The sequence below is a fragment of the Sinocyclocheilus anshuiensis genome, unplaced genomic scaffold (genome assembly GCF_001515605.1).
Source record: "Sinocyclocheilus anshuiensis isolate Anshui unplaced genomic scaffold, SAMN03320099.WGS_v1.1 scaffold351, whole genome shotgun sequence".
In the NCBI taxonomy this organism is placed as follows: Eukaryota; Metazoa; Chordata; class Actinopteri; order Cypriniformes; family Cyprinidae; genus Sinocyclocheilus; species Sinocyclocheilus anshuiensis.
The window spans coordinates 215,646-226,339 of record NW_015552551.1 but is presented as its reverse complement, the minus strand read 5'-3'; the positions used below and the strand labels follow the sequence as shown (position 1 = coordinate 226,339).

At 36.9% G+C, this 10,694-nt stretch overlaps 1 protein-coding gene across 2 annotated transcripts in view; it reads left to right on the top strand.

Annotated features, from left to right (window-relative positions):
* Positions 1 to 10,694, top strand: part of LOC107664410 (multiple epidermal growth factor-like domains protein 9) — a 108,829-nt gene that overhangs the window by 75,157 nt on the left and 22,978 nt on the right. The window contains exons 3-4 of one of the 2 annotated variants that reach the window (XM_016454970.1): positions 1,065 to 1,204; positions 6,371 to 6,520. In XM_016454970.1, coding sequence (XP_016310456.1) covers positions 1,065 to 1,204; positions 6,371 to 6,520 — 290 coding nt within the window. The remainder of the gene's footprint in view (positions 1 to 1,064; positions 1,205 to 6,370; positions 6,521 to 10,694) is intronic. The other variant, XM_016454971.1, reaches the window with a different exon arrangement.

Genomic DNA, 10,694 nt, shown 5'->3' with positions numbered 1-10,694 from the left:
CACAATAACACACTCAGCAAAATATTGTCTAATTATCGTTATCGATAAAATCCCAGAAAATATCGAGATATCATATTTTGTCAATATCGCACACCCCTACTTTGAATTATTTCAATATTGCGTATCCTAATCAAACCAGTAGGAATACTGATATGATTTGAGATCTCGAGTTCAACTGATCCAGCATGTCAGGGTTATTTTTCTCAGGACTTTGAGCTCAGCATCAGTCAGAATAGCAAGTAGTCTAATTACTCTTGAGTATAGGCAAAGGCAGAGAGCTTCTGATTGTACATGTGGAGAGTAAATTCACTCTGAGAGTGTGTGTGTGTGCGCATGTGCTTGAAAGAAATAATTTTCACACATAGATTTCACAAGCCTCTCAGAAGAAATCATCCTTCTGCATTCCTCATTTGCTCTTCAAAGACTGAAGTGTATAATATTATAATCAGACGTTTTCTCATCTCTGGGAATTTCTGTTCCTTTTCATTTTAAGTGTTCTGATATTGTTACACTTTAATTTCTCACGTAGAGCATTTACCCTGCTCTGTTTCTCTTCTAAGCAGTACAAAGAGATTGTATTACACACACAGGCACTAATGACTAATTTACCTGTGTGTAATCATTTTTCATGTAACCCAGGGCAGGAAAGGTTCTGGTGTATCCTACCTGCTGTTAAATCCAATGCAATGAAATACATTTAGGTATTTGTTGTCCACAAACCTTAGTCATTTCATATTGTTTATGCCTGAATTTGATAAATTTATCAATTTGGATTTCCATCAAAGATAAATTATGTATTTATGCCTTTAGTTTACAGCATTATTTCTAACAGATGTTGCTTCAGCTTTCATGGAGCGGGTCTATTAACATGTGATGGATGGGAAGGAGCAGCTATTCTGGCAGTTCAGAGGAAACCTGGTGTTTGATGTGGACAGAGGTTTTAACTTCTCTGTGTCTGGCTTTTGAAGGATACTGTATGCTTCTGTAGGAACAATAAGTCTTTCTTTCTGTGCCTGTATAACTCTTTCTAACTCCATAACTGTTCCTCTGTATTTTTCTGGCAGTTCAGGCATGTGCATCTGCAAGATTGGAGTGCACGGGGACAAGTGTGATGCATGCTGCCCAGGCTTCTCGCACTTCAGCAGCACGGGGTGCCAACCTTGCCAATGCAATAATCATAGCAGCTACTGCCACCCACAGTCAGGTGAGCCACCCACATGCACACAACATAAGTAGCCAAAGAACCTAAATCTCCAGAAACTTCATGTTATATATCTAATTAGTCATTTAACTGATGCTTTTATCCAAGTACATTTATTACAGTGACAAACCCCCAAACCCCTGGAGAAAGTTGAGATTAAATGTGAGATTAATAATGATAGTTCACGGATAGCCCCTTGCCGGGATGGAATTGGTCATGTATTGATCAGTGGAATCAGCTGCTTTATGGTCATTTTCTGTGTAGATTGCAGGTTGTGCAGATTGCACATCTGCAGATTGTCTAAAAACATACAATGATCAGATCTGAGTACTGTGATTTTGCTGTATTTATGCAGATTTACGTGTTTTCCAACCTGGGAAGTATGACACATATGAATTGCAATATGTCATTAAACAATTACTAAACAAACTGCAAAATGGTATGTTTTCAAATACATTTGTATTTAATAGGGGTGGGACAATATATCGATATGGCGATATATCGTTGTCCTTCTCCATGCGATACGAGAATCGATATCTGGCGGCAAATATCGATATTTTAATTACTACAATAAGGCGCTCTAAATAGATTTCCCTGCTCCTAGCATCTAAAAATGCGTGGAAATCGCGGCCGCACCATTTCCACTTTCTTTCCAAAGCGCTCTGAGCAACCATGCACCACGTTCTCTATGAAGATGGGGCAGCACGAGGAACTGAAGGATAAACAGATTTCCAGCCACTGTATTAGCTCTACTGCTGTATATATGTTTATGGAAATGAGAAAATTATACTAGCGGCTGTGTGCTGGACACCCTTAGCATGTCAGCCAGGGTTCAAAATGTAACACTTGCCAAGTGCCAAATGTAAGTAAAAATTGGTTTTTGGCTAGTATATGAAATAGTGTCACTCACCAGTTGATCCAATTATCAAATCACAAGGGCTGTGTTTTAAATTATATAAGTATACAGTTTGATGCTGTGCATGCTTCAGAGTGGCATGTGCCGTTGTGTTACTTGCGAGGAGCTCATGAACCGGTGTTTTCAGTGTCTATAAGTGTCTAGGTGAGTTTGGGACATTTATAATGTTTATAATTTGCAAAACACAATGCGTTTTCAACCATCTTTGCAAATTTGTAATGAGAATGGTTTATACAGTGGGTACGGAAAGTATTCAGGCACTGTGAGCTGTAAGGTCTTATATAGACAGGTGTGTGGCTTTCCTAATCAAGTCCAATCAGTATAATCAAACACAGCTGGACTCAAATGAAGGTGTAGAACCATCTCAAGGATGATCAGAAGAAATGGACAGCACCTGAGTTAAATATATGAGTGTCACAGCAAACGGTCTGAATACTTAGGACCATGTGATATTTCAGTTTTTCTTTTTTAATAAATCTGCAAAAATGTCAACAATTCTGTGTTTTTCTGTCAATATGGGGTGTTGTGTGTACATTAATGAGGAAAAAAAATTAACTTAAATGATTTTAGCAAATGGCTGCAATATAACAAAGAGTGAAAAATTGAAGGGGGTCTGAATACTTTCCGTACCCACTGTACATACACAGACACTCACACTCAATGCGGCTCATTATTCTTCCTCCCAGTTCAGTGAATTCCTGGCCACTGTCATAATAGTGATTTGTGGACTCAGATTGTACACTAGCAGCTGCTGATCTATAAGCTTTCACTACACTGTAAATTCTTGCAGAATCAACAGCACTTGGAGTTCTTTCACCATTGTATCCTGTCCCTCTTTTCAGTCACAGCTCTGCAACTGCCAAAGAAATTACATTTCAGCTAAGTTGACCGTTTTTAGGCTTAATTGAATGTGATGAGATAAACAAAAAAGACAAAACAAAAGACTATGAATCAGAGCAATTACTAATTAACATCTGACTCACTGACTAAATGTGTGTGGTTTTTAGGTACAGACACACATTCACAAATAGGTTTTATTATAATAAATTGTATTTTAATTAAAACTTTAGAATACAAAACAGTGTTGTTGGTATATAGAAGCTGCGAAACACTGTAGGAAACATTACCTATATTTTGTTCATGACAGTCCATCTGATTCAGCTAGATTTAGATACTTGTTTTGTCTGTTGCCTCGTGATAATGTAAATACATCATCATTGATTGTTTGTTTTTCTGAATTACTGGTCTTGCTTCCCTCTTACCTCTGTGTCAATCTCTTGTTATGAAATGAAAGGAGAGTTAGAGCTGGACCAGGGGGAGTCTTTGCATAGGCTTCATCTGTGGACACTCATCCGTCTTCAATACAGGGAATAGCGTTTGAACACTAATGATCCTCCTCCTGCTTTACTGTCTGGTCCTGGAGACCCAGTGGAAAAGCACACACTTACACACGCACACTCAAGTGGGTCTGACAGCAGCCCATCTTTTGAAACACGCATGCATAGCCTCTTTGATCTGTGTGCTTTTGTCCCTGAGTTGGATCTCTGTAGTGTTTGCTTGGTCTTGCTCTTAAAGAATATATTTCTGCTTTCATCCCTGAAGATATTCAGACTCTTGCCTTATGTCAATTGATGGACAGATGCTTGAAGTCATCAACTGATATTGTAATTTTATCCCATATTTGTATTTTGAGATTAATTCAAGTAACTTTGAATATAAAAATGTGCCTGAATTTGACATAACACAATTTTTTTTAGCACTCACTTCTGTTATTTATGCTCTTTATTAGTGGTGTTTTCTGAAGTCGAATCGGTCTTGTTTGTACAGTGCCTAGCAACCTCCTAGCAATGCCCTAGCAACCATTAAGAACACTAGCAGTTGAACACTGGCATTGTGTTGGTGAGTTTTGAACAGCCAAGTACCACTCACATTTTCTTCAGAACATATAAAAACCTGTAATTGTTAAGCAGTGTATTTGTGAAAAGCAATTTATTTTTGACTGCACAGCCAGTGACAGATGAGACAAATGAACCTGAAGAAAAAGAAATTGCCTCGTTGCCTGACTGTCTGTGATATTGGTGTGTCAGATCAAATGTTATGAAGTTAATTCAGATAGCCATCTTGTACAAAAACACAAAGGCTGCATTCTCATACTACAGAGATGATCACACAAGCGTAAATGTTCGTGTTGATGACAGCTGTACAGAAACTTATAGTCAGCTCATTACTAGTGATGCTGCTTACACCTGTGCGATGCAGTTTTTCATTAATTGTGACTGTTGCTTGGTTAATTTGTGTCATTAATCTTTCTTTGTCTAAGGTAGTTGCTCACTGAGAACTGCAGTGGTCCCAAAATGTATTTGGACATTGATTCCGCAATTAAAAATGTATGAATGTGATGAATTGCTTATGCTCCTCTATTGTGCGTCTCTTTGGATAAAACCATCCGCTAAATGTATGAAGTAGGGCTACACAATTATTATTTTAATCATGACGATTTCTGCTTCTCTTGATTAAGCATAATCATTGCGATATTGCCCTGCTGATTATTTATCATGAAAACATTTTTTTGTGACATTTACATTATCTATAACAAGGCTAGCTTTCATGGTTGCCAGATGTCAAGAGTCTAAATCTCTCAAAGCTTTATCCATAAATAGATACATTTTCCATCAAGTGTTTATTTAATGTTCCTCACCTGGCAACCATGCACACGTTCTCTCTCTGCACTGCAAAAAAAAAAGCGTTCACAATCTGAAAACACAGACAATCATGTATATCAATTATTCCATCTGCCGCTGTCAGCAGCTTAGGTATCACTCTTGGCTCTTATATTAGACACTTGTATTATTAAACTCTCTAAAGCTGCATTCCTTCAACTCCGTCGTATTGCCAGACTCCGTCCCTATGTCAGCCTAAAAGATGCTGAATCATTAGTACATGCATTTATCCAGTCTGTGTTCCTTCCGCCACTGAATTTGTGTGCAAACCTTCTCAGTGATAAATCCAAACATGAATCTTGACTATATTGTTTGCGATATTGTGGTTGCTGAATAAATGCACATACACTACCTCTGTTCTACAATTCAAAGTAAAACAAAATTTGGAATGATTGAAATTAATATTAGAAATTTCAATATTTTTGTTATTGTTATGTGTTAATATAAATTATAAATATATCAGGAAACTAAATGAAGTAAAATAAACCCAGTGTATGAGTTGACAGTGTCTTTGATTTGTGCTTACATGAAAGTGCAATCATCCTGATGAAATGTAAAAAGAAATTTCAATAATTCATAATTGTGGTTTATATTGAGGAAATCTGAGTGATTTATATTTTGAGCAAAATAATCATGATTATCAGTTAAATTATTATTATAAATGTTAATGTAATGAATGTCTTTGCATTAAATAACAAAATATCAGACCTAGAGGCATTGGCTAAGAAATGATGCAGTCTTCACTTACCTTTGTCATTTCAAAGGGATAATTCATTCAAAAAATGAAAAATCTTGGAATTCTTGGATCATTGTCACATGTGAAAACGCTGTCAGATCCTGTTCTAGATCCAAACAACACCTCAATCCTCACTCAGTCCTTCCTTCTGCTGTTTCCTTCCACTCGTTCATTACTGTGCACTGTATTTGCTTTTTCTCTCATCATGACTCTCATGACTCTCATTCATCACTTACAAGAGTTTTTCAGCTGATCACTTTTTCCCAAATAGAAACTGCACTATTGATGCACATGTCAGGTTGGGCTTGTTATATAATAATCAGAGGAATGCCATTCAGTGCGTGTGTGTGTGATTTCTCGTACTTCCTCTCTGAATTATGCAATCGCTTGTTAAAGTGTTCTCTTTTCACTTGGCTTTCAAACACCATTTCAAATCAATAAAATAAAAGTTGTTCAAACCACTCAACCCGTAAAGAGTTCACTTGAATGTTATTGGCACATGCAAAAAGAGCTCATTCAAGTTTTAATATGTGTTTTATTTGTTTTGGCAACTCTCTGTTAGTATTTTTTCATTAGATTTGCACTTGCTCTGGCGGGGTGTGAGGAAGTTCCTTCCTTGTTTTCATGTGTTGCAGTTTTGCACGCTACCTATAGGTTTTCTAACTTCAGGTTTTTATGTCTACCTTAGTGCCACTGAACTCCGTTTCCCTCTCATCAACCTCACTGGACCAAAGTCCTGTCAGTCACAGCTGTGGGTCTGTTTACTCAACCCTCTCTCCCTCCCCCTGTTCTTTCAGGCATCTGCATGAACTGCCAAGGCAACACTGAAGGACCCAGCTGTGAGAAGTGCAGATATAATTTCTACCGAAGTCCCAGTTCTCCCATGACAGAGCCCTGTGTCCCCTGCCCCTGCTCAAGTGTCACCTCCACAGGCAGCTGTAAGCTCGGTGAGTCCTTCCCACATGCATGCCAGGCTAGTGTAGCTGACGTTAGCGTAGCCTGCTAACTTTATTATTGAGCTCTTATTGGCCACTGCTGTAGGAAATTCAGAGGAGATTTCCACATCTGGCATATGTGGAGTACCCCCTCTCATCTGTTTTGGATTATGTGTCTTGCATCATTCTGGCCAACCGCCTGCTGTCTGAATTTCTGGGTGGGTGGACTTTTAATAGAAGAGAGGTTTATTTTAAGTGAAAGTGAAACTGGAAACTTTTTTTTTTCTCCTCTCTGGGCCTCCACTCTGAACAAAACCCTCACAGGATATGTTTATGAAATACTGTAAAGGCGAGAACGGATGGGAGTGTTTCTTGTTTCTTATTCAGAAGTGTTTTGATCAGTCCCACAGTGCTCTGTCTCTCTGTCTCATGGTTTATTCACCATGTGTTTGTGTGGAATTGCGTGATATTGTTTTGTGAAGGGGTTTCTGGATTTGCTGACAGCAGCAATGTTCTTGTAGCCTTGCAAGCTGATGTAAGGTAGGACCTGACAACGGATAAATACCACATAGACCAGCAAAAGGGCAGGTGGGTGTTCAGTGTTCCCAGATATTACAGTAGGGTAGATCACAAATGTTGACACAGTGTAGCTGCTGTTTTTGTGTAACAGGAGAAACATTATAACATGCACTAAAAGAATTATAGTCACAATCTTCTTTTTTTTTTTTTCAAAAATAAAAAATAAAATAAAGATGATACTCCACTTTATAAAAATTCAAACTAAGAAAAGTTTTGTTTTTTGGGGGGTTGTATTTTTAATACTCTACCACTTAAAATTTTGGGGCGAGTCTCTTTTCCTCACCAAGGCTGCATTATTTGATCAAAAATACACTAAAAACAGTATAACAATATTGTGAACTATGATTACAATGTAAAATAACTGTTTTCTATTTTAATATATTTTAAAATGTCATTTATTTCTGTTATGGCAAAGCTACATTTTCAACAGTCATTACTCCAGTCTTCAGTGCCACATGATCCTTCAGAAATAATTATAATATGCTGATTCAATGCTCAAGAAACATTTCTTATAAAACAGTTTATAAGACAGCATATATTTGTAACAGAAATCTTTAATAATAATATGTAATTTTAATAATAATTTGTAAGTTTTTGTATTTTGTATTTTTTTATATTTTGTAATAAACAGTGTAAGCAAAAAGTCTTTGCTGTCACTTTTGATCAATTCAATTCAAATACATACTTGTTAAATAAAAGCATTAATTTCTTCAAATAATTAAAAAAATCTTACTGCCCCAAACCTTTGAACTGATGTGTATTTATATTTGATTTATTACATGTAAAAACAAAAATGAACATTTTATGAAATTACGAAGTACAACACGTTAACTGTATGGCTACATATCTTTTTTTTTTGTTTGTTTGGTAATGTCGATTAGCCACTTTTTTTTAAATCAGAAGTGACTATTTTCACAAAGCCAAGCACCTGTAATCATCAGCACCTTGATTAACACTTTCTGCCATCTATACCAGGTAACCGCCATACTCACAGTCACCTGCTCTGGGATTTGAGGCATCTGGTCTTATTTGTGGTGTGGGTTTTGCAGGCCTTGACAGTCTTTTCATCTGGCTCTCTAAAATGATGGTCATAAAACTAATCTGGGGGGTAAACTGCTTTTCAGGCACAACTGTTATCCAATATGGTAAGCGCGAATTAATCTTTTGCCTTTCCAAGATTCACCCTCACCCTGAACTGTCATTTGAAAAACATACAGTAATATCTAACCATTCATATTTGCATAACTACCATTGTCTTATTCCATTAAATAGAAGTACGGATGTATAAACACTTTCATCTTAGTTCTTGGTGTGTATTTAGCATTGCAACTGCGTTTGCAATTGGAGAGCACATATATTTTTCTTCTTGATGCTTTCTTAATCAAGTTATACACTACAAAAATGCATATATGTTTTATAATTGTCAGTTGGTTGCCAGTTATATTTATGCAAATGCTGCTAACTGATGCATATCAGCATAACTCAAGGCACATCTGTGTGATAGAAGCTGTATTAGGCTCTTATATGTGATTTAAGAGCAAGCTAACATGCATGCCCAGAGCTCTTTCTATCTCTCCCCCTGATCCGGCATTTCTGCTGTTGATTTGGAGGAACAACTGATAAATAGCATTTTGAGATTATACATAGTCTTCCAAAACTTAGCTAATGAATAATTAATGTGGCTTGACTCCTCAATCGAAAAGTAAGGACTCCTGACAAAGTATATAATGAGAAAAGTCTGCATAAAAGAGAGAGTATTCATCATCATGCCTGTATTCGAAAAGCAGCCCACACTCAAATGGGAACTACAGGTTCAGCCTTTGAGGATTAGTGATTATGGTAATGGAATGCTAATAACCAGCACAGTCAGGACAGCGGCTGATTGGACAACAGACCTTATTTTATTCTGCCCATAAATCCCTGATGCAGCCTGATGAGGTACAGGGGAGCACATGAGTGTTAAATGAATTCCGCATTTACTCATCAAGGCCACACTTTTATTAACAAAACTCCCTGAAGAGATGAGTGTACCTTCAGCCGGCCTCTATATTACACTTGGACGTCTCTATAGAGCTAACTGGGGAAGCTATGTTTTACTGGGATCTAAACAATGGAAATATATCATAATGTCAAAGCACCAACAAGAGGATGGAAGTGATTAATTAACACATGTGCTGTGGTAAAGGTCACTCAGCACAAGAGCAGAGCACATGGCTTAGATCATAACTTTACATCCTGCACTGCACCATGGGAGGTATTAGCTCTGCTGCTGTGATTGAAAGGTTGCTGGTTCAAGTCTCAGCATCTGAGAGACTGATGTAGCTCTAGGTGGGTTGCAGGTTGCCCCCGTTTGCACGCTTCCTGTTCTACTGTAGCTATGTTTTAAAATAGAAAACTGCTACTGTATAACCCCTGAGTGCCAGTGCCATAACCCAAATAAAAGATAAACCTTTTAACCTGTGGCTTGGCGAGCCTTATACTGCTCTTTTAGGATTTAAGTGATGGATCAAAGCCAGAATGGTTCTTTATCAAGTTTTTATCTGACGTTTTAATTGCTCTGATAATAAAAGATGTGTGCCCTTAGCATAAGTGTAATTAACACTACATATTTTTGGTCTGGGATGGTGTGATGTCACTATTTAAAAGATCAAATTTAAAGCACAGTCATGAAATATAACACCCAATATTCAGTATTAGTGAGAGCGTGGAAACAGTAGACCGCTCATAACACAACTCCTGTTTGACTTATGTAGTCCAGTTTTAGTCACTGTCCGACTGGTGCTTAGGGACTTTTTTTCTCTCTTCCTCTAATTGTGTCCTTGGTCATCTACAGTCTGGATGCATCCCTCAGCACTCACAGCCAGAAGCTCTTTGCTTAGATCTAACAGCAAACTCGTTGAGAGTTGAGTGTAAATATGCTAGTTTGTTTCATTCAAACTGTGCCGCATACAGTATAGTATTTAAAAGTACTATGTTTTTTGTGTAAGGCAGTCCGCCATAGAAAATTCCACTAACGAAATACAAAATACTGTGCATAGATACAGAATTAACACCATCCTCAGAAAGAGAAGAAATTAATAAATGCTATACAAAAGATTTATTTCAAATAAATGCTGGGTTTTTTTATTCATCAAGAAATCCTGGAAGAAATCTATCACTGTTTTCATGAAAATGAGTAGCACAGCTATGTTTAACTGTGATTACAAGAAATGTTGAACATCAAATCAGCATATTAAAATGGTTTCTGAAGGATCATGTGATACTGAAGACAGACTGGCTGCTGAAAATTCAGCTTTGCATCACAGGAATAAATTACATTTTAAAATATCAAATAGAAAACTATTTAACTAACGTTTAACTAAAAATTATATTAAATTGTAATACTGCAAAATGAGTATAAAAGACTTATTTTCCTATTAAAAAAAAGTCTTAGCAACTCCAAACTTTTTAACAGCAGTGTATATTGGTTAAAATCATACTAATAATTTTTTGTTTGTGTAATGTAAGCTTATGTGTGTATGTAAGCTTAAAGTGGTCATAGGATGCCCATTTTCCACAAGTTGATATGATTCTTTAGGGTCTTAATGAAAAGTCTGTAACATAGTTT